Raw genomic sequence first — 27,277 nt, 5'->3', positions numbered from 1 at the left:
TGAATGCGTGTCTGTCTGCATGCGTGTCTGTGTGTGCGTGTCTGTGTGCATGTGTGTGCGTGAATGCGTGTCTGCGTGCGTGTCTGTGTGTGTCTGTATGCGTGAATGCGTGTCTGTCTGCGTGCGTGTCTGTGTGTGTCTGTGTGTGCATGTGTGTGCGTGAATGCGTGTCTGTCTGCATGCGTGTGTGTGTGTGCGTGTGTGCGTGAATGCGTGTCTGTCTGCGTGCGTGTGTCTGTGCGTGTGTCTGTGTGCATGTGTGTGCGTGAATGCTTGTCTGCATGCGTGTCTGTGTGTGCGTGTCTGTGTGTGCATGTGTGTGCGTGAATGCGTGTCTGTCTGCCTGCGTGTCTGTGTGTGCGTGTGTCTGTGTGTGCATGTGTGTGCGTGAATGCGTGTCTGTCTGCCTGCGTGTGCCTGTGTGTGCGTGTGTCTGTGTGTGTGCATGTGTGTGCGTGAATGCGTGTCTGTCTGCACGTGTGTCTGAGTGCGTGTGTCTGTGTGTGCAAGTGTGTGCGTGAATGCATGTCTGCATGTGTGTGTCTGTGTCTGTGTGCATGTGTGTGCGTGAATGTGTGTCTGCATGCGTGTCTGTGTGTGCGTGTGTCTGTGTGTGCATGTGTGTGTGTGAATGCATGTCTCTGCATGCGTGTCTGTGTGCATGTGTGTGCGTGAATGCGTGTCTGCATGCGTGTGTCTGTGTCTGTGTGTGCATGTGTGTGCGTGAATGCGTGTCTGCATGCGTGTCTGTGTGTGCATGTGTGTGCGTGAATGCGTGTCTGTCTGCATGCGTGTGTCTGTGTGTCTGTGTGCATGTGTGTGCGTGAATGCGTGTCTGTCTGCATGCGTGTGTATGTGTGCATATGTGTGCGTGAATGCGTGTCTGCCTGCGTGCGTGTGTCTGTGTGTGTAGGGGCTCGCAGGGACGGCACGGTCCCCACCCGGCAGCCTCCACATCGCCCCATCACACAGCATCTACGCTAAACCCAGCCAGAGCCTCACGAGGCACTCACTCCGCTCCTGCTCATGTGAGCACCTGTGCATCTCCCCTGCTAGGGCACCCGCGACGGGAGCAGGGCTGGGTCTGCCTTGTCCACACTGCTCCCTAGAGCTCAGAACCGAGCCTCATATACAGAAGGTGCGGGCTGTAGTCAAGACAACCACAGACCCTCAGGGCTGGAAGGGGCTTTGCAGTTTATCTGCTCTAATGGCCTCCAGTGAGGTACCTTTGAACACCTGTAGAGTTCACTGACCACCTCTAGAAGGTTCCTGGTAAATGTCTGATTCAGCTGCTAGAAACATACAGACAGATAAGAGCTATTCCGAAATTCTGACAGTCTGCACAGGAAGCTTTCAAATATCTTAGATTTAGTGACATGTCACTCACCATGCAGCTTAGGGAGTACCGGACCAGTGGTTCTCAACTGCAGCTGTTCCTGGGAATCTCCTAGGGGATTTTAGAAAAATCCTAATGCTGTCCCCTCCCTACCCCCTGCTCAGATTCTGGGGAGGGCCTGGGCACCTGGATGTCCGGAAGCTCCCCAAGTGACTGGAAGGGGCAGCCAGGATGCGTGAGAACCACTGAGCTCCTGGAGCACTCCCGGCCTTGGCCGACCTCTGCTCGGTGAGGGCCCACCGTCGGATGGCCCAGCTTGGACACACAGGCCTGAATGGAACACCTGGTGGGGTCAAGTCCCGCCTCCCACAGACAGGCGCCCGTGGAGCCACCTCGCTCCACCTGAGCAGCACCTGGACAGCCTCCACCAGGCCCAGGCCGAGGCCCTTCCTCTGAGAGAGACAGACAGGGACCTGAGTGACCGCAGCTAGCATGGGAGTCACGGGCAGCCAGCGCCCGCAGGATGGGGTGATGGGGTCCTGAGAACCGGGTGCCACATCTCCCTGAGCAGCAGTATCTGGGCCACATTTTCAAGAACAAACACGTTTACTGGGCAGACGACAGGACGTGACGCACAGGGTGAGCAGGCATTTAAGGGAACACAGGCTGCCCGGCGTTTAAGGGAACACAGTTGTGCGGCTCTCCTCAGCCACTCACTGGCCTGGGGCCTAGGCGCTGCCCTCCTGACCTCAATCAGGCAAACCCCGCAGCAACTGCATGTGTGTGTGTGTCTGCGCGCACACGCAAAAACAAACGGAGACTTGCTTCTCTGTCCAGGCCTACTCTTGGGTCACGAGGATCTAAGCACACCAGTTTCCCCCAAAACTGATAAACTCATGTCACTAAGAGTTAAAACCAAGTACTGCAGGATTTCTGGAAGGGCTCCTTCTGTATGAAGGACAGGACACGCGGAGCAGTGAAAATGCTTTCTCCATGAGTTAGCATCACGCTGAGCCGTCGTCATCCCAGGCGCATAAGCAAGGCTCCCACCCGGGGAACCCCCACTGCTGTGTACCCTGAATTGTTCCGAGCCTTTCCTGACACCTCCGGTTATTTCCATGTACCCTGCTTCCCCTTTAGAATCTGCTGAAACAACAAAAACAACAGCATGGCGAAGAACTTTAAATTTCAGCATTGTATCTGATGCACAATGTTGACACTAATCAGCTCTGGACGGGAAAGGAAGCCCTGCTCCTGTACAGCCATGCCAGGACAAGGACAGGCCGGTCACAGCTCAGAGAGCTCTGGGCGGGGAAGCAAAGATACGTGCAGCTCAGACTGTGACGACCCCTACATCAGCCGGATGACCGTGGAGAAGCCACTTAGCCGCAGTGGCTTCGGTGGGTTTCCATCCTGTAGGTGGTGTTTGGGGACGTCTGTGCGTACAGGACACAGTGCCAACTTCCTGCTCCGCTGGGTGAATGGTGGCAGTCTTCACAGGAGACCATGCACCACAGCACCGCACTTTCCTCAAACCTAACCTGGGACAGGTATTTCCTCCACCTTCCCATGGGTGCTGCCAGCCTTGTAGGCCAGCCGTGGGAAAGTGGGCAGCGGGGCGGGCCAGTATGCCCCAGGAGTGCCACCACCTTCCTTGGAGGAACAGTAGGCGTGCTGCGAGGCTCCTCTGTGCGCTGCCTCACATCCTCCGCAGGGCCCACACCGTGCCACACATCCGATATGTAAGTGCCTGTTGAAAGTGCGAGTGAATGAGAGGAAAGGAGGAAGGAACCAAAGGAGCACAGATCGAGCAGCTTCCGGCCTCCTCTGTGGGCCCATTCATAGGGAGCGCAGCCTCTCGCCCCCGCCTGCTTCGTCCTTAGCCCTCACACATGAATATTCATGTGCTCAGGGAGGCCGGCCCAGAACTAAGCCACAGGGGAGGGGGTGTCACCGAGAAACGAGCAGCACCACCTGCTGCCTCCAGAGCGGAAGACGCCTCGGTCCTGGCCCGAGAGAGGCGCAGAGCTGGCCAGGGCCTTCTGAATCACCAGGCTGTGAGCCCTGCTCATACCAGGTGGCTTCTTTGTGTGTCTGAACAGTGGAGGAAGTGCCCCGCTGGCCTGGCAGGCTCCAATTCCCCCTCAGCCCTTAGCATTTCCTCCCAAGGCCACTTGGCCAAGCTGCCCCAGTGCTGCTTGGAAAGAACTGGTAATGACAGGGCTTGCTACAAACAGTGGCTTTCAAGACAGCGTTTCTTTCATCCAGAGGGTGCAACTAGCGAGACTCTCTAATCTGTCTAATTTATGAACGTGTTTCGGGGCAGTGGGGTGGCCCTGAAAACACACATAGCGGATTTTACTGGAGACTAATTGGTAACCCGACACTACATCTTGCTTTGTAGCTGTGTGTTGGAAGACAAGGCGAGGGGACTGTTACCACGCTCCAGTGAGCTTGGGAGCTGGTAACAGCTAGTGTCCTGCAGCGCAGTTGAAAGCCGAGTGCTGGACGTGCAAAAGCACCTGGTACGACAACGGGCCACTGGGAAGGGGGGCATGGTCCCGGGCCACCCTTGGGTACACTGGTCAGTGTCTAACGCCTGCAAATGTTCATCACATAGTACAAATGGAAGTCTCCCTCTCTCTCTCTCTCTCTCTCTCTCTCTCTCTCTCTCTCTCTCTCTCTCTCCCCACACACACACACACACACACACACACACACAATTGTATATACAATATGACCCCAACTACACAGAAACATAAGCGCCCAGAAAAACCCGGAAGCAGACAAGCTAACATTGTAACACTAGTGATCTGTCAGGGGTGGAGTTTGAGGTGACTTCTCCAGGACACGCGATGCCACAGGCGGTCTCTGCAGCAGTCTAGGATGGTGTGATGACTCCAGCACTGGGGGCCATAAGCACCGAGCCTGCCTCTCATTTGCTGTGTGAGCCCAGAGGATGAACAGCCTCTCTGGGCTTGGTGGCCTGTTTTCTCTCCAAGTCACCGGGAAGAATGCCAAACGCATCAGAACCAAGGAGAGGGCGCCGGGTTGGACAAGTGGTCAAAGACAAGCGGCAGTCCACGGACCACATGTGACCACCCGCGGATTAGTCCCAAACACAACCTTAATTTTTCAATTCATTGCCAACATTTAAAATTTAATAGATGTCAAAAATTCAGTTTTTGGGGCGGCTGGATGGCTCAGTTGGTGAGAGCGTGAGCTCTGAACAACAAGGTGGCCGGTTCAGTTCCCACATGGGATGGGGGGCTGCGCCCCCTGCGACTAAAGATTGAAAACAGCGACTGGACGTGGAGCTGAGCTGCGCCCTCCACAACCAGACTGAAGGACAACGCCTTGACTTGGAGCTGATGGGCCTGGAGAAACACACTGTTCCCCAATATTCCCCAATAAAACTTTAAAAATTAAAAAACATATTCAGTTTTCAATCTTGTCTTTAAAAAAATGAATTCATACTAGCCCCGAAGTGGAAGTAACCCAAATGTCCATCAAATGCTAAACGGATAAAACTAAACGTGGTGTCATCTATGAAATGGAGTATTATTCAGCCAGAAACAGCAATGAAGTAGGGATACAGGCTACTATGTAGATGAACTCTGAAGACATGCTAAGTGAGAGAAACCAGTCACAAAGGCCACATGCTACAGCATGCCATTACGTATATGAAATGTCCAGAACAGGCAAATCCAGACACAGAAAACAGACTGTGGTTGCCAGGGGCTGGGAGAGCGGCAGCAGGGAGTAACTGCTTATTGGGAACAGGGTGATGAAAACTTCCTGGAATCAGGGCTGATGGCAGCACAACAGTGTGAATGGCTAAGAACCCCGAACGATCCACTTTAACATGGTGAATTTTACGGTATGTGACTAGAAGAGCAGACCCACGTGGGCAGCACTCCCACACAATGCCCATCTGCCTGTGGGCACCAGCTGCCTTTCCCAGCTCCTGCGTTCCGACGCCCGCAGGTGTGCGAGAACCCCAGCTGCTGGAGGAGGGTCGTGTCACTCAACAGACTCCAGGGCACAGCCCTGTCCCCCAGCCAAAGGAAGGACTGGGCAAACTTGTTCACTTAAGAAATATTTATTTACCTCTCCTGACCAGGTAACACAAGCAGTAGAAACGTGGGGAGGGAATAGTCTGTCTCCCTCCTTCCACCTTGGCCCTCAAAAGCCCTCCCCAGAACCAACAGCAGGGTCAGCATATTTCAATCTTCTTAGTCTCATCTGGCTCCCGGGGGGAACACATTCTTTCCTCGGCACTGAGCACACTATCCATCAGTTTATGATGGATGATCAATTACCAGTGATCAATTACCAATTTGAAAGGGACTAACAGTCTTTCCTGAAGAATATTCTATCCATGACTTCAGGTGGCCATCCCTTTACAGAAGGATCGCTTTCCAGATTTAAAAAGAAAGTCAAAGCCACGCTCTGGAAGGACCTGCTATCCCCTTGACACTGCTGAGCGGGTGTTTCCAGTGGACCTGCCCGCGCTCCCCCATCTGTGCTCAGCAGGACTCCACACTGCAGGCTCCCTGGAGGCACAGCGGAAGGGCCGCGGACCATGTGGCCCAAGCTCCCGGCAGCCCTGGCGCAGGCCTGCAGCGAGTGACAACTGTGAACCATTTGGCCTAGACTTTGCCCCAAGGCTCCGAGGGCTCCTGCCAAAGGAGGTGTGGGACTCTGCCCGGTTCCCTGAGGCCAACAGCACGGCCCAGGACACATGGGGCCAACACTGCCCTCTGGACAAGTGCAAGTACTTGGCAAGGCTGCCAGGCCCTGAGTGACCAGGCCGTGTCCCTTCCCACCCTAATTCCCAGCACCTTGTCCCCCTCACCCCCGCCCTGCTCCCCTGCTGCCCACTCCCACAGGTCAGGTCCCCAGACGTGTGCCCACTGCACTGTTAGCTGAGCCTCCTGCTGGGAACGCCCTTGCCTCTTGCTGGCCGGGACACTCCCGCTATTCTCTGAAGATTCCTCCAGGACGCCTGCTCACACCGCTGGACGCCTGAGCTAAGCCCCGCCCCGGAAGCTCTCCAAGACTGCCATGGAAGCCCAGCCCGCACACACCGCCTCTACACGCTGTCCCTGTCTTGCCCACACCTGCCCAGGACCTGAGGGCAGGACCATTACCTGTTCATGGCAGGACAGAGCCTGGTGCTTGGTAGACCAGCAAACATGCAGGGAACCAAGCTGAACACAAAAAATGATTCCCGTTGGGGAAACAGAGACCCCAAGAGATATAGGCAAGTTGCCACAAAATATACAATTCCAAGTTCCCTGACAGAAAACCCACAAACCCAAGGCCGGCAGGGTTCAGTGCACCCAGAGGGCCCTCCCAGAGTACAGGCTGGGCAGGAAGCCACGACGAAGCCTGCAGGCCAAGCCCCATGTCCAGCAATCCGGAAACCCACGTACCCAAGATCTCCACCCAGATGAAATCGATCAGATCGCATTCACATTTCAAATCTCTTATCACAAATTCTCTCACATGTAAACAGAAGTTTAAAAAGTTTAAAATATTCACTGAGCCTAGTAAATCGATTTACTATTGCTTTAAATAACAAGTCAGAAGAACTACAGCAAATATACCCCCTTTTCCCATTAGCAGTCGTATTAGGTACATCAGGATTCCCAGCTAATTATAGCAACTTAACTTACGTTTCATGCTGTGCATTACTGTTTCTTAACCTGGTGCTGGACGCCACTCTGAGGCTGAGACAGTTGACAGGTGTCCCCGAGGAGGGACACGCCATTTCTGATGCTCATGGGAAGCAGAGAGGAAGTCAGCTTTCCCTCTACCAAAGCAGAAAACCATTCAACACGAATGAAAGCGAGCGCTGGGCCAGCCCTCAGAAGGGGAGCAGCAGCCTGGTGGCGTTCCAGTTGGGGGCTGCAGAAGCCCGGACACCCACTCCCACTGGCCACATTCACCCCTCCTCTGCCAGGTGGGAGAGCAAGAAGTTCTGCCTGCTGCCCCTCAGCCATTCAGCAAGCAGGCATGGGAGACAAACAAGGGGCAACTTTACCGAACGATGGCCAGGGCTCCGAAGTGCTGGCAGGGGCTGCCTGTCCGCCCCAGGGGTTGGTCTGGTTAGCTGAGGCTGCAGGGCCCCAAGGCTCTGCTTTCGGGGCAGCAGGGCCTGAGCTGGGGAGGGCGTCCATTAAGTCCAACAGAGTGGTCTGCTGTGGGTGGGAGCCAGGCTTTTGAGACAAAGAGAAGGGGACAGGTTTTACTTTGCGGCAGTAACAGCAAATACACACGTGTTAGCCGTAAACAACTGCTATGCCTCTCACTGGAGTAGAAGCACTATGGGAGGGGCCAAGGGGACCTTGGAAAGTAAGCCGCTCCATCTCCTGGCCTGTCCCACCCCCTTCCCATGTCACTAGAGTCACATCGAGCTATTTACTATGTGTCACGTGCCTTGCCCACTTTCAAACAGTCTGCGGGGCTTTCCAGGAGTGACAGGCTTCGCCCTGGCTCCCTCCTCCTTCCAGGATTCTGTCCCCCACACCCCCACACCCTCCTTGTTTCCCCAGCTGCCAGCTTCACCCTGGACCCTCTCTCCCGTGGGCTGCCTCACGCTCCCACTCCCATGGCTGCCTTCAGGGACACCTGGCGGCCCTGTAACCTGGGTGGCCGCTGGATGACGAGCTTGTCAGGAGTAGAGCCATGTCCTGGTCGCTCTGAGGTCCCAAACAGGAAGCCTGGCCTAGAGTCACGATGATGGTGAGGCAGCCCGACACCAGTGAGGGCTGACTCTGTGCGAGGAAATTGCTCCAGAGCACAGAACATTCAGCCTACGGAACAGCCGCCACAACCACAGGAGGTGGGCTCTACTCTGTTCGTTTTATGGAGGAAACTGAGGTAGCGGTCAGTGGGGGAGTGAAACCAGGCGATCAGGCCCCTCGCCCACGCCCAACTTCTCTCAGAGTGGTCTCAGGAGAGGCCGATGATGGCCGAGGGAGATGTGTTTTCACTCTGGCTCGTCACAGGCCCCAGGATTAGTTGTTCAATGAAGAAAGCAATCGCCATGTATGTGCTCCCACGCATGTCACGTGGACACTGTGGGTTGGGTTGGGGCCACTAGCACAACTGCGGGGCAGCCTTACAACACTTACCTTCCCAGCAAAACACTCACCTCTTTCTTTTTTGGAAATTTGACGGTGTCTCTTCGGCTTTCCTCCAGTGCCATCTGCAATCTGAGGTCATCGCCCCGCCTCAGCCGCTCTTCCTGCAGAGGACAATGGAACCTGAAGCTGGTGGCAACTGCAATGACATCACCACACAGAACCAAGCAACCCTGGCCAGAAGCGAGAAACGGAAGACTGCATTACGGGTTATTTCAGAGGAGGGCTGGGAAACAACGTGAGACACACTCACGCCCCGGAACTCCCTGCTCCACCCCCCCACCTCCTGTAGTCCCACCTGCTTGGGGTCCCACCAGGAGGACGGGGCCCAGGCACCACCAAACTGAGGAAAGGGAATACTTATTCTTCTCCAAAGGAAAATGACTGTCTAATTCCAATTATAGAAGCAATATGTCTCTTTATAAAACTCACAGATCCGACAACCCAGCAAGGAGCTAGAAAGAATATGAAAATCATGTCATCCCACCTCCCACTGTGTCTTCTTCCAGAAAGTGAACTGTGTGTTTATTTCTATGATTTCCAACAGAAATAATTCATTATATTTAATTTATATTTATTTAAGGCAAAGCTACCATACGCAAAACACTGGGTCATCCTAGCGTTTTAATATGATTAAACATAAATATATTAATTATATTTTACTTGTTATAAATATAATAAATCATACACGAGTTATTAATGAGAATGGGCTCAGACCATCCATCTGTACTTCCATTGAACTATCTCTAATACTTGTCTCTAGACACCACTTCTAAGCGAGAGGGGGCCCCATCCTACACTTGACTCCATCTACCATTTTGAAGCAAAGGTCAGTGGAGACAGACCTAATAACTGAAACTAAAGGGCTCATAACTTTGAAAGGTCACTTCAATCACTCCTTTCCCTCCTTCTCCATTTTGAAGAAATTCAAGTTTATTAAAGAAAAATGGAAACTAAAAAAACATTAGAACTACACACACCACACACACTTCCGTCATCTACAAGGTGTGATCAATACAGTGAATGTTTGGGTTAAAAAAACCTTATTTCAGTAAAAGACACCTTGCCATTATTCCCCTCTCAAAACACCCCCCCTCGCTCCGAACACACGTATCCCATCGTTCTTGCCACTTTCTGAAGCGGTTCTGGAAGTCCTCTTTCGTGAGTGTCTTTAGTTGCACTGTCATGGCTGCCTCGATGTCCTGAATCATTTTGACTTTGGGGAAGAGCCAGCAGTCACGGTGCCAGATGCGGTGAATAAGGTGGGTGAGGACACACCGTCATGTTTTTATTGGACAGAAAATGCCGTATACCAGAAGCGACGTGTGACACGGAGCACTGTCACGATGGAGGAGGATTCACGGCACGCTTTAACACACACCTCCTCTCAGCCGTAGCTCACATCCGACTGCACCGAGCACGCTGAGACTTGTCACACACTGTTACTAAGGCTCGATGTGCCGCTTCCCCTATCGAGGATCCCCGCCTTTCCGTTGGGTGGCACTCGGCAGCAACATTCACCATATTTTGTCATCAGATCAGAAAGGTTCCGTGTCACACATCGCTTCTGGTCCAGCGATTTCTGTCAAACAAAAACATGACGGTGTGTCCCCATCCACCTTATTCACGGATCTGGCACCGTGTGGCTTCTGCCTCTTTCCCAAAGCTAAAATGATGTAGGACATCGAGACAGCCACGACAGAGCAACCAAGAAACTCACAAAAGAGGACTTCCAGAACCGCTTCAGAAAGTGGCAAGAACGATGGGATAAGGATGTTCAAAGCGGGGGGAGTGTTTTGAGGGGGATTCATGGCAATGTGTCTTTTCCTATAAAATTTTTTTTTTAAACATTCACTGTATTTTCTGATCACACCTCATAACTCTAAGTACTCATTTCCTGGAGCATTTCCTGCTAGCCTTTTTTCTTTTTCTTTTTTTTTCAGTGTTTAGATGCTGCTGATTGATCTTACCAAGCTTCCCAGGGCTAAGCCCAACTGCCCACCGGGCACTGAGGAGGCTGCGGGCACTCCACTCGTTCACGAGGCCTGGCCATGTCTGCAAAAAGATTTCTGGAAAGCACTTTTGACTGGTTTGTCCTTTGGCAATGACTTCCCTGAAAACCTTTTCTACATGTAACTTTGCATAGGACCCTTCCTTGACTGGGGGCAGTACGGTAACACAAACACACTTGTGGCAACACGAGTCACATCCAAATCGAAAATGTGGAGGAAGGACACACGTGTGTCCCCACTCTGATCGGTGCCCTGCCTGCCCCCTCACAGGGCAATCACACAGTGGCAGACCCGCGTGGGCACCAACCTGCTCAGCCACTTCTCTGCTCATGGCAAGTGCCAGCTGCAGCTGCAGCTCCTCTTCTCCACTGGTCTGGGGCCGGGCCTGCTCCAGCTCGGAGGACACCCGAGGGGACGTGGCTGTAGGGGGAAGGCAAAGTCACCGCGTGCAAAGGAAGTACCCAGTCAAACCTCACCCTTTCCCCATCTCACACCCACAAGGTCTGGCAATAGCCCAACAATAAGGGGATTGAAAGGCTTTTGAGTATTTCAAGGTTAAAATCAAGTAACGTCAAATGCGCTTTCGTAACGGTCACACGGCACCGACCTAGAAAAGATGCCTCAGGGTACATGCCCAGGGTCAGGCCTCACAAGGATTAGAAGCTCAGTCTTCCCTGCAGAGATGCACTGCTTCAGAGACAGGAGATCACTGTTTAACGATTCAGAGCACAGTTCTTGAAAAGCTGGATCAAAGAGCATCACTCAGACAAGTGCAGGGCACCTGTGACCAAGAACTCCACTCAGGACCCCCCGGCATTTAAGAACCCCACTTTGTCTCGTGTGGTGATAACAGAAAGTGAAGCCAAATGTTTCTGCAGGAACCTGGAAAGTTTTCATTTTTTAAGTAAAACTGTACATTGACTTGGAAATCCAAAAACCACACATGCAGGCATTTTTTGCTGTAAGTAGTTAGCTCGTTTAAACACTTGTAAACAGCTCCTGGAAAGAGCTTTCAATGAAAGGGATGAGATGTGAATTCCTAGCTGATGTGACAGACCCCAAAGAAAGGAGTGATTACTATGACACTGTAAGGCAGGCTGGGACCCCCCATGTGAAAATGCTGTGGGCGTACAGGCCATCAGCTGTGTGTGCCCAGGGAACTTGGTGCCTCCAGAAATTAGGCCTAAGGCTTTGGGAGCATATGCCTAAGTGTGTGCCCTAACCCCAGGAGAGGGTCCAGAGTGTCTCTGAAATTCTCAAAGCAAGGTCTGCCATCGGGAAGTGTGGAAGCACATCACAGATGGTTCTGCGCACGTCCTCCCTCAGCTGCCCAGCTCCTCCTCCGCTCCCGTCCAGGTCTGCAGGACACCCTCCCCACTGGGTCAGCATTCCTCTCTCACAGCACTCAGCCCCGTCTGCAATTCAGCAGGTCGTGCCAGAAGGGACGCTCCTTGGGGGAGGCTAGGGCCTGTCTCCTCACCATTGCACCCACCCCACCTCCAAAGTTTGACAGAGCAGCTGGCAAATACCTGCTGAATGGATGAATGGATAGATATATGCAGAGATGGACGGACGGACAGACAAATGGAGAATTCAATTTCATGGTTGATGGGTAGTTTGAAAATGCTCTGATTGTGTATTAGTTTACTTCCTTCTTTCACTGTGTCCATTCTACAAACCCAACCATCAGGACTCACCCAAATCCTGCTTCTGCCTCAATCTCCAATCGTAATTTGCTTCTTGGGATCTGCCTCTTTCTGAGAAAGCAAAATGTGGGGAGTGACTCCTGACAGATGAGGTTTCTAGAAGGCTGGGTTCTGGCTGCAGTGAACAAGACAGGACGAGGGGGCTGACACAGTTACACAGGGGTAACCCACAGAATCAGGAGAGGCCGCAGAGGCCGTTCTGGGCAGAGGCTGGGGCAGTGCAGGGCAGGAGGTTGTAAATGGCACTGTTTTGTCCCACAATTTTTAAAAAACACGTAACACGTATAGCAGCACGATTTCATTTGGAACAATTCAGTGATGTGAAATTTTCAACCAAAGAATCATAAACAAAAAAAGCCAGCAACCAATTGCCTCATCTCAACTGTAAGCAACATGAAACAGCAAAAATGCTGCCATTACAAAAAAAACACAAACATATTTTTCTAAATAAAATCAAGTCAAATCGCAGCCTAGTACATCACTACAACTATATTTTTCAAAGCATTCTTTTAGAAATAAAGCTAGATGGTAACAAAATGTCCTCAAATCCATCTTAATCACTTGATTTAATAATATGCCAAAATAAATGTACATTTTTGTTGTTGTTGGTTTTGTCTCAAACATCACCTGTGTTCACCACAGGACTTAGGTTTGGGCTTTTTGTGCTCTAGAAGCAAACACGTCACCATCCAGGTTGGCAGAGACAAAGGAAGTTGGACTGTTCTGCGGGACACCTGTTGGGGACAGTTCTGGGGGGCAGTTCTGGGGGATGTTTCTGGTGGATGGTTCTGGGGGACGGTTCTAGGGGACTGCCCTGTCCAGACCACTCAGGCTGCCCGTTCCCACCGCTTTCCTGAGAAAGCCTCTCTGAGGCTTGCTTTATAATGGCCTCAGTTTATGTTATAACAAGCGCAGCACATCTGACATCCTTCATTTACTACCAAATGGAAATCATGAGTGAATAAAGGAGAAGACCTCGTATCTTACCCCACACCACAGAAAGTGCTCTGAAAAATGAGCCCAGCTTGGCAGGGAAGGCTGCTACTTGGCTGTGCCACCACAGGGCCTGGCACAAACAGGCCAGGGATGAATGGGCCGGGCTTCTGAACAGGGACCTCTGGAGAAATGAGGCCGCCCTCTCTCGTCCTCTGAGCCCTTCAGCACATGTGCAAGGCCAGGCTGGCTTTCAACGCAAATGGACACGTTTGTATGTACCATAACCAGTGCTGGCAGAACGACACATAGCCAGACGGAAATAGCTTCCCACATCAACGTGGAATCAGACACAAAGGACATTCCCCTACATGCTGTGGTTTTTATAAACGGAGGTGCAGCTCTCAGTTCCACAGACGGCAGAATTCACAGCCACCAGCCCCGAGCATCAGCAGGGACGCACACAGAGGTCTCAGCTGTGAGGGAAGATTGCAGCATCTCGGCCCTACAAAGGGCCTTTTGTGCCGGTGCATGTGACAGAGAACACAGCCGGGGTTGTGAGCTGGGCCTGAATGGACGGACCCTTCTGACCACCTGAGCGTGGCCCTGGCCCTGCTCCGAGGAGCTGAAGCTCACAGGGACCCCTGGAAAAAGCAAGTGCCCTAGAGACTGCGGGCTCTGGGTCAGCCGGCTGCTTTCTGACCCGCCACCCTCTGAGGGAAGAGCAGGAAGTGCTGGCGTAAGCTAATCACTGAAGGACCCCTAACACGCCCCTCTGCATACGATGCCCCTGGAATAGCACTACGAACAGGAGTGGGCCTCGTTTTTATCCTTTCCAGTCCGCTATCTGGCCTGAGAAAGCCTAAGGGGAGAGGTGGAACAGAGAGCCTGTAAAAGCCCAACATCTCCTCAAAACACAGGCAGACAGCGGCCTCCGCGTGCATTCACCACACTCCGCCTGCTCCAGGGGCCACCTGGGTTGAACCCGCATGCCCACACCCAGTGCTGCAGAGGGTCCCCTTTCCCAAATGTGCTCCCACCACTAAGGCTGAAAGACGCCCTAACAAAGTTGCTTCAGCTGGCCAATTTGCGGTAATTCTGAAAGAAGACAGCAAAGCAGTCAAGGTAACAGAAAAACAGGAAATTGCTTCTTGTCATCGGCTATGTTTTGTAATTTTCCTAGAAAGCACTTAAGCAGCTTCTGCAATCACATATGCTGATTAAAGGGAACAGGCCTGTGGGACATGGTTTACAGGCAAACAGCTCAGTGAGGTGACCAGCATGACTTCTGGTAAAGCTCTGTGGTACGTGGGGCTCATGCAGGGTGAGGGTCTCATCTCCACGTGTCCCCCGCTGAGGCTCGGCACACAGGCACATCTGACATCCTGGCAAGGCAAGGCTGCCAGGCCTAAGGGGCCCGAGAAGACCCCATCTCGGCTCAGGCACTGCTGCCACTTATAACAGCCCTGTTCCTGCCACTACCATTCACTAGCAATGAGACCACATGCAAGTGGCCTGACCTCAATGGGCCCCAGTTTCCACATCTGTGAAATGGGGCTGTGGAAGGGTGAGGAGGGCCTAAGGCACAGCTGGCTCTCCCCAGGTAACTGCTCTAAGCCTCATCCCACTACTGCCAGACCCCCTGGGGGCCAGAGCTCTGTCGGGCACTCCCACTTTCCATCTCACCGCAGCAGAAACCATAAAGGGTAGCCCACAGGTGGAGACAGGGCTGTGGTTCCAGCCAGGTCAGGGTCTCTACCCTCCTTTCTGCGGCTGCGGCCCTTGAGGGAGGGACTGGGGAGCCCACATGGAGCCCAGGGCCAGCGTCTGCCGGTGACGCTGAGTGTTCAGTTCCTCAGTCCAGTTAAGTTCCTTCCTCATTACTCAACGACGGTGAAATGCTCACCAGTGAGCATTTCTTCCTCAATGTGGCGACATCTTCCTGTGGTTCCACGGGCCATTTCCTGACTCAGTCCCTGTGGCCCCCAAGGACACGCCCACCCAGCTGAGGCTTCTACATTCATTCCCCACGGGAGAACCTCCAGGGTCCTCACCTTACAACTTCCTCGGGAGAGGCAGGAAGGACTGCTTTTAGCTGAATGAGGCAAATGATGAGAAAATAAGCTCAGATCACCCCAGGTAAACTTAAAAAGAGAAAAAAAGATATATATAGATGGTGAAAAAGCCAAAACTGTACAAGATGAGAAATGTACCGTACCATCACAGCCTGATTCTCTCAGGCTGCAAGGAGCGGCGGGCGTGGCTTCACAGCAGAGGGACAAGCCACAGGCACCTGGTGGCACAGCCAGACCGCCTGCCAAGGGCCGTCACCCACCACCCATGGCAGTCCTGGCAACACCTCGGACTTGACTCCAATCCAGACTTTAGATCTGATTCAGTTCCCAGGAGCAGAGGGCAAGGACTGGGCCCAACGCTGTACAAGGCACCGTGTGCACACAGAAACCCAGACCAGGGGCCTGGTCTCGTCACACTAGGGTCACGAGGACCAGGGAATTCGCTGCAATACGACTAAAGGGACAGGACTAAAGCTGCACCCGTGACGGGTGGTCTCGGTTTAAACAGATCAGCTGAAAGACTTTCAGGACAACTGGCAAAACTGAACATGGGCTGCGCATCAGACCATGGGAGTAGGACTGATTCTGGGAGCTGTGCTAATGGCTTTCTCACTCACTCGTCACAACGAGACACATACTGAGCGCTGACGTGTAGAATGCGATGGTCTCGTAACTCATTTTTAAAAGGAAGAGAGAGCCACTCCTCTCCCAAGAGGAAATAGCTGCTGATATTTTCTTGTGATTCCGTCCAGAAAAAAGCTTTGTACTTCATACTCCGTGTATGGATGAGTGGGTGCACTTCTGAGGCATTTGCCCACAGGGAACCACGTCCATTCCTTGTTGCGTGCTGGTGTGTGTACTGTGTGAGTGTGTGTGTGTGTGTGTGTGTGTGTGTGTGTGTGTGTGTCTTGCCTGGGTCTGACCTGGGCTGTGTTTTTTGGCATAAGAGAGGCAGCCCAGCATAGAGGACAAGTCTGAATGCCTGGGCTCAGATGTGGGCTCTGCCACCTCTCAACACATGACCATGGCCCAGGTAGGTAACTCTCTGCCTCAGTTTTGCCATCTGCAGAAGTACCACCCTGCCTCTTAGAGTGACTGTGACGACTGAACGAGTTCATATGTGAAAAGCACTCAGCCCAGTGCCTGGCACATGACACCTGTTCGACACTACTGGTATCTCAGGGAACGCTCAGCCCAGGAGGGGCACTGCCCCCCTTCCAAGACTGAGGGATTAGAGCTGAGGCGACTTGCCAAAGGTCACCTAGCCCGTGAGAGCCCGTGTGACTGAGGGTCTTGCTCTTACTCTCAGTCCCTTTCACGAGGACCCCGGAGGTGAACAGCTCAGTCACAGCAGGCGGAAGTCAGAGCCACATCTTAGAGCCCAATCTCAGGCTTGCTCCCAGCCCCTAAGGGCTCAGACACCTGTCCTTTACCCCCCACACGGCCTGCCTGACACGTCCGTGGGCCTGAGGAGAGCCCACTGTCCTAGAGCTTGTGTTGCAGTGAGGACAGACAATGCAGAGGGCCCGGGCCAGGGCGCAGGACAGTGGCTCTGTGTTCGGAGGTCAGGGAAAGCCTTTCCGACAGGGGATACTGGAGCCAACGCTGAGGAGGGGGCAGTCAGGAGGCCAGCCAGGGAGCAGGTGGGAGCTTCGCTCATGGGTGGACAGCCCCAAAGCTGGGTCACAACGGAAGGGCCATGGCAGTCCCAGGGGCCCTTGGGGGACTGTGGGAAGGTAAAAGCAGAGCAGCGGTGCAATGTGACCCGGCCAGGGAGCAGGTGGGAGCCTGGGCCAGGATGGGAGATTTGAAGGAGGTGAGAAGTGGCCAGATTCTGGATTAACTGAGGCTCTATTTGTTATCCCTGGACACGTTCCGGGACCATCTGGCCCGAGGCCTGGCTCGCGCTGACCCTCAGCAGCACAGCCTCGCCTTTCCCTCACAAACAGCACGGCGTGTGCTGCTGCCACAAGGAGCAGGCTCAGCACTGGCGGCTGAGTGCTTTCTTCTGACCAGGGGTTGTGGCAGAATTGGGTCCCCCAAAAAGACATGTTGAAGTCCTGACCCCCCCAGGATCTCAGACTGTGACCTTATTGGAAACAGGGTCGTTGCAGATGCAATTAGTGGAGATGGGGTCAGACAGAACAGCGTGGACCTTAATCCAGTGTCCTTACACTGGAAGAGACAGTGTAAGGTCTCGACTGGTGTCCTTACAGGGAAGCGTCACAGGCACAGCCACACCAGGGAAGACCGCGTGCGAGATGGGGGCGCGGGCTGCAGAGCGGCAGCTGCCGGCCGAGCAACGCCACGGACGGCTGGCTCCCACCAGAAGCTAGAAAGAGGCGAGGGAGGATTCTCCCCTGTAGGTGTCAGAGGGATCGCGGCCCAGACACCAGCCTGACACTGGACTTCTGGCCTCCAGAAGGGTGACACAATCCTTTCCGGTGTGCTGAGCTGGCAGGTGTGTGGCACTTCGCTGCAGGGGCACTAGGAAGCTGCCGGGTGGAAGCCCTGCCCAGGGCACATGGCGGTGCCCTCCCACCACCGCCCACGCTCACCGAGTGGGCACCCTCACCCACAGGGACCGGAAGCGCCCCCTGCTCTGCACTCCATTCCCCAAGGCCCACCCTCCCCGGGACACCTGCCTCACCAGCCTCCACGCAGTTCCCAGAAGCCTCCCGGTGCTTCCAGCCTCTGGACTAGGCATTCTCCTTCCATCCCTCAAAGGGGAGAAACATGTGCTCTTTCACGTCAGCTCCAGCACCGCCTTCTCCAGCGCGCCATCCCTGCCATGCCAGCAGGACCGCGTGCGGGGCAGAGGTTCTCACGGGCTTCACCCGCCACGGACAGCCCACCCCCGAGCACCAAGAGCAGGCCAGGGGCTCTGCGAGCACACAGCGGACACCTGCTCGTCTGCACCCCTCACACTCGGCACTTACGCATTCTACACTGCGGGCCTGTTTGCCGTCTGGCCATTTCCCCGACTTGGCCAAAGTCTCTACATAGGCAGGGCGCCTTTGTTCCAGGCACAGAGCAGGCGTTCAAACACCTGGTGGTTCATTTTAAGTTTCGTTTCCAGTGAACACGATGGCTGCAATTTCCAAGGACTCACCTCACACCCTCGTCAGCACCACCCTGAGACACTGACACAGAGGCGGAAACCAGGGAGCACGGCCCGCATCCCTGCCCGACCAGCAGGGGGCTGGAGACTGGAATGGAGGAGGCTGGAGCAGAGACAAAAGGTAGCCCTTTTATTTGTCTGTGTGATTCAAAAGCCCATCGTCTATCTGAAATCAAAGAACTCGTTTGGGCTGTTCTCTTTGGGCTACAGATGAAGCCGTCTCCGTTACCAGATCCCAGCACGTGTGGTGGGGAAGGGAGGGCTTGTCCAACCCCTTAAGCAGCTTTTTCTCGTTGCCCTTTTCCCAAGGGTCCCCTCATCGCTGCGCAAGCTGCTCTTTGGGTGGAGCACGGGCGAGGGGCTCTTATAGCTGGGGGCCACCCACAGCTCTCCGGCCAAGGTCAGGGCGGGAGGAGGGGGCTCTGAACCCTGGCACCCACACCGGCCAGCAGGCACGGGCAGGGCACCAAGTCCAACAAAGACTAAGTGACTCTTTTTTTAACTCAATCAAGGCTTAAAGCACTTAAATGCTGATAGCCATTTCTTGGAATAATATTTATAAACAGGAAACTCGCCTTTAAAATCAGTGTTCCGATAGCAATTTCCATCTATGAAATTAGTAACGACCTCTTAAAAATGTGCAGTACCCCTTTTGTGCTCAGGGCTATCCACGGGCACTGCACGCATGGCGGGGGCGCTGCCAAGGGGCACAACCCATCTGGAAGGCATTTGCGAGGTTCCAAGAGACAGACTGATGTTCATACACTTGCCCTACTAGTCTCCCTTCTGGGAACTCCACATGGAAGACATAACCTAAAGAATCCTTAGGAAAGCAAAGACATGTAGCACAGCATTACCTCCGGGGGTGGAACCTGAACACAGCTCTGATCAGCCCGATGACAATCCACGTCCGTTTACAGAGCCTTCCTTTGTGTAAGGTGGTATGTGTGGGGCATGTACTAGCCCATGTCATTTACAGCGTAACCCAAGGGGAGGACGACCCTCACCCTCATTTTAGAGATTACAAGACTTAAACTTTACAGAACTATACACCTGAAATCTATGTAACTTTACTAACAATTGTCACCCCAATAAACTTTAAAAAAAAAAAGACTTAAACTTGCAGAAGTTAGTAATCTACTCAGGTTTAACCTTCAAAATGAAGTACAACTGTGAAACAGCATGGAAAAGGCATCTAGAAAGTTAGGTAAACAAAATCAGACTGCGTAAGTGCATAATTTCTCGTGGGAACCCAGCAGTCAGCTGGAGGGCCACCTCTGCAGCCACGACAGAGCCCGCCTTGGCCCAGCCCTTGCAGGTCAGAGCTCTGCTGCGCCCGCCCAGCCCCCTCCACGACTTGGCAGAATATCAGTGTCTGCCTCTCCTGAGCTGGAAGCCCACCGAGGGCAAGGCCTCAGCAGCCCATGTGAGCTCTCACCGCTCAGCAACAGCCCTGGCACGACGGACTCACAACATAAGCAAATGAACAAACTAAAAGTGTGCTGTGGAAATGCCGCGTGGCTATGAAGGACACTTACAATATTGTTCTATTATCTGCGTAAAATAAGACATTCAATTGGTTCTGATTCCATAGAACACTCACTCATCAGAACTGCGGCCCAGGTCGGCCACTGCAGCCACCTCTGGAGGACGTGGCCTTGGCCTGGCCTTCGCCTCCTCCCCAGACTGAGAAGCGGGTGCTCTGCCCACAGACGACGGCCATGACCAAACCTCAGAACGGGAGCTCCAGACTGCCCAGCTCCTGGTGCAGGCAGCCAGGGCCCAGCACTGCCACAGCCAGACAGACAGATGGACTGTCCGTTAGGCAAGGATGAGTCAGGGACTGTCACCCAGTGGAATGTCCAGTGTCGCTGTTAAACAATGTGCAGGATGGTGCAGAAACGAGAAAATGCTTGTTACAATGTTGAGACAAAAAGCAGGGGTGCAGAGTTGCATTTACAATGTCACTGCAACCCTGAAAAAGAAAATGCTTAAGAAAAGAAGTCCAGAAGGAAATACACCAACATGTGAACGACAGCTGTCTTTGTGCAATAAGATGATGGGATACTTCTTTCATCTTCCTTTTGCGTTTTATACACTATCATGAATGGACATGTATTACTTTTATAATGAAAAAACTAGTAGTTTCTTATTTCGTATACATACCACACTTATCAGTCAGAAACATGAAAGTGAACATAGAAACACAGAAACTGAACCTCCGGGAACTTGCCTGAAGGGTGTCAGGTATTCCGGGCTAAGCTTTCCACGCGCAGTCAGCAGGAGGGGACTAGTCCAGTCGGCTGCACGAATTTCAAGGTGCTGACAGGCGGACTATCCTGCTGACTAGACAGCTTTCTCAAAGGGCACCGCGACTGGTCCTCAATTGAAGGGAGAGGGGAGGGAGAAGCCTTCAACTGAACAAATCCCGACACTGCACTGACCACGGGGCAGCGGTGCTCAGCCCCAGGCGCACACTGCAATCCCAAAGCGTACACCTTCTGTGCTGCCTGGGCCTATCCCAGAGGTTCCATCCTGACTGGTCAGACATGTGTGGCCCAGGCTCTGAGACATTTAAAAGCTCCTGGGCAGCCAGCTGGAGGGCAGTGACTTAGGGAAAAGAGGAAAGGAAGCTGGCAAATGAAGAACAGCATTTTATTACTAAACAACTACTAGCAACGATGAGTCATATTGTTGCTAAACTCAACTTTAAAGCATGGAGAAACTACACAGTGATGTAAAATGTTTGTGTATTGCTGGAGAAGCCCACAATGTATTTTCCAAAGACTAATGCTCATGCCTGGACAGACACCAACAGAGACAAGCGCATCACATAAATATCCCCCCCCACCCCCACCACTAAGGCTTGTTCAGCATTCATTCATTCATTCATTCATTCATTCATTCATTCAGTGTTTGCTGAACACCTCTCCTGAGCATAAACAAGGCCCCTGCTCTTACAGTGGGTCTCAGTGCAGCAAGACAGAAAATAAAGTTAAGTGATCATCTCAGGTAGTGACAAGTACTCTGTGAACAGAATAAATGAACAAACAAAACAGAAATAGACTCAGAGATATAGGGAGGAAAAAAACTGATGGGTGCCAGATGGGAGGGGGTGGGGTGGGGGAGCAGGTGAAGGGTTAGGAAGTACAAACTGGCAGTCACAACATAATCACGGGGATGTGAAGTGCAGTATGGGAACTATACCCAATAGTGTTGTGAAGACTACGTAAGTCAGAGGGACACTGGACGTACGAGGGAGACCACCTCACAGATGGTGTAGATGCCTGACCACTGCAGTGTACACCCGAAGTAGACTAATACTGTGCGTCAGCTATAGCTAAACATAAACAGTCACGGGATGTGGAGGCCAGCGTAGGGAACAGAGTCAGCGGTATAGTTAGGGTCACGTAGGATGTCAGAGGGCTAGCCGATTGGGGGGGTATCACTTTGTGATGGGGGGGTAAATGGCTAACTAGTACATTGCTTTGTACACCTGAAACTAATGAGAAAAAACAGTATTGTGAAGATAATAAAACAGAATGACATGATAGGGATTATCTGTAAATTACGCGCTCTATATTCCCATACAAAGAGAAATCTTTAGACCCGCCCTCTTATTTTTATTTACATAATTTTTAAGTGCCCCCTTGAAGTTGACTATTTAAAATCAGCCACTAAACAGCCATGAATCAACCACTTTCACAGCTGTGTGACTGTGTAATGGAACCTGACTTAAACTCCCCTTTTCCGTTTTTCATACTCCACTCCCGACAGTTTATAAAAAATACTTTGTTTACCTACCCTACAAAGGATGCTTTAAAGACAAACGGATAAATACAAAATATTGCATTCATAACTTCCATTTTCTACGGCAGAAGTCAACGTCACTCACTCAGTAGCGGCCAACACTGCCCCGTCAGCCGCGGACAGGGACACCGCAGAGTGCGGACAGGGACACCGCACTCTCGACTCTGACAATCCGAGGGGCACCTTCAGATCTGGGTCCCCATTAAGTAACAGTTTAAACAGGTATCCCTGCTTTTAAAAACCATAAAAGTTAAATAAATAAAAGAAAGCATTACAGGAGATGGATGGACCACACAATTATAAAATTCCAACAGGTGTACACTGTATATTGAAACACTTTGTAAAACAATTTAGAAACTTTCCTTTACAGCAAAGTAAAAGAACCACAGTTCTAGAAAACCTGGTTTCCAATTCTGCCGTCACCACTTATGACTGAGTGGATTGGGGTGAGGGGGTGTCCCCCAGTGTCCTTACACCTATGCTGCCCACCTCCTCAGCAGGTGAGGGGAGCAGGGGGACCCCTCCTAAGGGAAAGCAGAGGAGGGGCACTCGCTACGCCTGCTGGCCGTCATGGACAACCACCCCCTTGAGCAGCTCGGCCAGGCAGCAGCCTTACGGTGGCACATTCAGAGCCCACCGAAGTCCCCAGCCCTTGTGGCAAGAACGAGCCTCTTTTACGTGTGACCCTTGGATAGATGTATCAATGAGCTGTCAGCTCCGAGTCTGCTGGCCTCACTGGCGCTTCCTCTGTGATTCCACTTCCCACTTGAGGAGACGAACTCCCCCCCAGCCTAAGCTAATGCTGCCAGCCCAGCACCTGCCTCTGCCCTTGGGACTTACTGTCCGCCAAACATGCAGGTGTCCTATGACTTACAGAACATACTTGTTTCAACAAAATGCGGCATCAAATGAATCCCATCTCCCACCAAATTCCTAGTGTACCCCCTTTGGAAAACAATCTGCTGAGATGCAGCCCAAAGAAAGGTGGACGGTCCCTGAGGGCTGGCTGTCCCTAGCCGTTCTGACACCGGGGTGTCACCTGGCTGGCAGCCACCACCCACCTCTTAGCCCCTCTCGTGTCCCCCGACCCTGTTCCTGGGCAGGGTCACTCAGCCCTGTGCCTCAGAGCTTTGCTCCCCTCCACCTCCCACGTTCTCTGGAGGCTTCAACTGACCCAGGCTCCTTCTGAGTCCCCACCCAGAAGGGCTCCCGAGGCATGCGCTGGCGGGGTGTGGGTTTTTTTTTAAGCAATTAATGCATTTACCCACATCCTCAAGTTTTCAAAAATAGACCTACGAAGACTCTCTTCTCAAATGCCTCATTCTTATGAAAATGTTCTCCTCCGTGTGTGCACACGCTCCAGCTCCACTCCCACAGTCGGGCTGGCAGGGTTGGGGCCACAGCGACTCTCACTTACCCCTGAGATTCCTGCACTGTAGGGAACCAGCTTTCCTGGAGAGTCTAGGACGGCTGGCTGTCTCTGGGGCCTTCCCAAACACACTGGAAAGAAGTGTTGCACACAGAAGCTTTCAGAGGCTCTCAAATATGTTTAAGAATGGCCGGTCACCATGGAGGGAGTGGGAGAGCCATGCGTTGTCCCCTCCCTGCGAGAGCTTGTGCTGCCCTGGACTCAGGCCAGGCCGGCAAAGAGCAGGGCCGCGGACTGGAGTCCCGCACAGCCTCAGGCCCTGCCCTTCCTCCTGCACAGCGAGCACCTGGCCTCCCGGACCCCGGCTGGGTCCTGCACTCTGGTCCAGCAACTGAAGGGAACTGTCCTCTTTGGTGCCAGCGGCTGACAAGTTCAAAGCCAAACCTGGATTTACTTCCAGCAGTTATAAGTGACCCTGGCCTTATCTTATTTTCTTACCTTCATTTTTTCCTTTTGCCCCAGTTTTTCCTGGTATCTATTTCCTCCTCTGGTATTGCATGTGTTTTGTAAGCCAACTCCAATCCTTTCTAGAGTGAAGCAGGGCAAATAAATGAAACGGTCATAATCTCCAGTAATCAATTGGTGAATCATTGTCGATGGTGTTTGAGGGGCAGCAGCCCTACGTATGCGGCTCCCAACCCAAAGGGAAAGGTGGCCTGAGGAAGTACTGCAGTGCCCCTGGGAACAGCCCTGAGCCACACCACACATGGCTTCATGGCTTCTCTGTGGTGCTGAAGGGGCACCGAGGCGGGAGTCCAGCAGGACAGCCGCAGGGGCAACACCCACCCCATGCAAAGCATGTCACTGTCCACCTCGGTTCTGGGACTTCAGGTTGGTTCTGATTCACCAGAAGTAGTCAGAGATTCGAGGATTTCTATTCTCTGTCCTCCTTCCTTTTTGTTCCTTTTTCTAAGCATGGGAATGCTGACCTCCCACCCAGAAATCCAAGGCACCCAGAACACGGGACAGAACCATACCGCAGCAAGGCAAGCACAGCTCGGGCTCTGCGTCCTGATTCAGGCTGCCGAGCAGAGGGAGCTGAGCAAAGAGAGCCAGCTGGCAGTGCTTCCTTCTCCTGGAGACCCACCAGGCACAGCGGTATGGGGAGCAGGGGTCTAAGCCCCTGACGGTGGAGCAGCCAGGACAAAGGACAGCAGTGATGTTGAGGACCCCTGTAGCACCGTGGATGAGGGCTCCTGCCACTTCTCCACAGCCTGCTGCAGGATGTGGGAGGGCGGACAGAGCCCTGGGTGGGGGGACAGGCGCTGCCCTGTCTGCGGGGTTGCTGGCCATCCTCCGACCCACCCCAGCCCCAGCAGCCTCTGGTCCCCTCAGCTTTGCCTGCACACAGCTGTCCTGAGCACCACCTATGTGCCAGGATCACGTGAAGCAGCCGAGGACCCTGCCCCAGGGGGGTGGGCAGCCAGTGCACCAGAGACAACGAAACACGACCGTGAGTGCAGGTGAGGCCCAAGTGCTGAAGGCATCTCCACCCAGAATTCTCGCTGAGCCTCCACTTCTCAGACCTTCTCCACGTCTCCACCTGCGTGTCTACGGGACTCGTCAGCTTGTCCAGAACGTGCCCCCCGCTCTGCTCAGACCTGTGCCACTCACAGCCTCCCTCACGCCAGGCGCTTCTCTCCGACCCGGCCTGTCGCTGTCCTGTGCACTCACTGCGCCTGCACAGCCCCAGACGGACGTCGCCTGCCACCTGCTACGGCTGCTCGTGTCTCCCTGGTCTCCCTGGGCCCGCCCTGCTCCATACATAGCCGGAGGGTCCGCGTCCGCCTTCTCATCCTTAAGTCACATCAAGTCCCTCCTCACTTCCAGACTCTCCCGCAGCCCTTGCTCACCGAGTTTTAAAAGCCAGTGGCCCTAAGGCCCTGCACCAGTGGACTCCGCATGGTAACAACAAGGTAAGGGCCTGAGATAAAGGTTTTACAGACTGGCAGAGCAATCTGACATTGCTACAAAATCTAAACACTGAGAGGAAAGTATCAGTCTGCGGTGGACTGGGAAAGGGAAACACTGCTCCCTGCCAGGCAGTGCGAGCCGCCGCGAGCCGCCGCCGCACAGGACCCTCAGGCCCGGCCTCTGCCACGCTCCCTCACACAGCCCCAGCCATGGCCGCCTTCCTGTTCGGAAAACACCCTGCGCACCCCGCCCCCGCCCGCCTCAGGGCCTTTGCACTGCTGCTCCCGCCCTCCCCATGGAATGCTCTTCCAGACCCTCACACAGCTCCTTCTCCCCCCCCCCCAATCCTGCTTCAATATCAGTTTCTCAGAGGCTTGTTCTAACACCCCCTGAGCACTGCAGACCAGCTTCCCTGCTCCTCACACCAGCTGGGTTGTCCTGGACTGTTGGCGGTTTTCCAGAGCACTGTCACGTAACACATATAATGTCTTACATTTATTGTCTCTCTTCCCAGTCATAGTGACGGGGCTCTGCTCTGTGCTTAGCAAAGGCCTGGCACGCGATGGGACTCAATACACACGTGGTGAATGAAGGAGGGAACGGGGGAGCCAGAGTGCGGTGGGGCCGGCTCACTCCAAGCGGTGCCCGAGGCAGAGCAGCAGGCCTGAGCTGGCAGGTGGCAGCCAAGGGCCACCGGGGAGGGAGCTGTCTGCCGGGACAAAGCTCTGGGCCGCACTCCGGAGGCACCAGAAGAGCTTTCTGAAGCCCAGCATCAGGGCATTACTCAGAAACGCACCCATGGAGGGTGCACGGGGAGAAGGGGGAGCCTCACGAGGAAACCAATCAGAAAGCGGGCACAGATTCACGGCCATGGAACTAGAGACGAACAGCACTGGAGGGGTTTCCAAGGTCAGATGTGCAGATGAAGGTGGGAGGGGACAGGGGGAAGGGAACAGGGAGGACGCAGGACGCGGTGTGGGAAGGGAAGCTCTCCTGCACCCTCGCCATGACCACTATCGTCACAGCAGCAGCCAAAGCCTCCCCACAGCGCTGGCGACCCCGGGCAGGGCCTTGTCGGCAGTGGCCTCACCCGTGCCCACCAGGCCTCCACTGCAGGGTCTGGGGTCCTAGGCGTGCCCCTCACAGATGTCTCCCCTGACTCCCAGCCTGCATTTCACGAGACCGTTTCTGGCTAGCTGGCGTCAGTCTGACTTCTCCTCTGCTGGACGTCAAGCCAGTCTGTTCAAAGCAAATCCGCTGATGTGCCCAGACCAAGCCTTCACCTCCCACTCAGCACCTCGCTAGGTGCTAAGGAAGAACAGAAAGCAGTCAGTGGACGGGGGCCTGAGCCCAACGCCCCCCATCATGGGGACAGTGTGATGGACGGAAAAGAATGCACACACTAAATGATTAAAGGATTAAACGTGACACCACGTGACACTTGTTTGCCCAGAACTCATCTAGGGCATGAGAAATTGTCAAAAAAAAAAAAAAACACCCCAAAAAAAACAAAAAACCAACTCATTTTTATCCTTAATTTCTACCAGAGCTGAAGAGAGAAATCCACATGGGCGCTACACCTTGAGAAACTTGCCAGATGTTCAGGGGACGCCCCCCCAGTGCAGGGGACTGCACGGCAAAGGTGCAGAGGTGGAGGAGACCGGCTGGGGAGCGGAGTGCCACGTCCTGGCCACAGTGGGAGGCAGTGGCAGGACGGCGGAAACATGGTGCCTGATGTTACCATGCAAATGTCCCCGGAGAGTGGCAGGGCCAAGTGAACACCAGTTACC

General features: G+C 53.5%; 1 protein-coding gene across 3 annotated transcripts in view; it reads right to left on the bottom strand.

Moving 5' to 3' along the window:
* The window catches only part of EPN2 (epsin 2), a 77,028-nt gene that overhangs the window by 14,253 nt on the left and 35,498 nt on the right, over positions 1 to 27,277 (bottom strand). For all 3 annotated transcript variants that reach the window (XM_081027378.1, XM_081027379.1, XM_081027380.1), the window contains 3 exons: positions 10,807 to 10,919; positions 8,499 to 8,591; positions 7,386 to 7,560 (listed from right to left, as the gene is read on the bottom strand). In XM_081027378.1, coding sequence (XP_080883504.1) covers positions 7,386 to 7,560; positions 8,499 to 8,591; positions 10,807 to 10,919 — 381 coding nt within the window. The remainder of the gene's footprint in view (positions 1 to 7,385; positions 7,561 to 8,498; positions 8,592 to 10,806; positions 10,920 to 27,277) is intronic.

The sequence above is a fragment of the Rhinolophus hipposideros genome, assembly GCF_964194185.1.
Source record: "Rhinolophus hipposideros genome assembly, chromosome: 20".
Lineage (NCBI taxonomy): Eukaryota > Metazoa > Chordata > Mammalia > Chiroptera > Rhinolophidae > Rhinolophus > Rhinolophus hipposideros.
The sequence above is the reverse complement of the archived record's forward strand: the minus strand, read 5'-3'. Positions and strand labels throughout refer to the sequence as shown.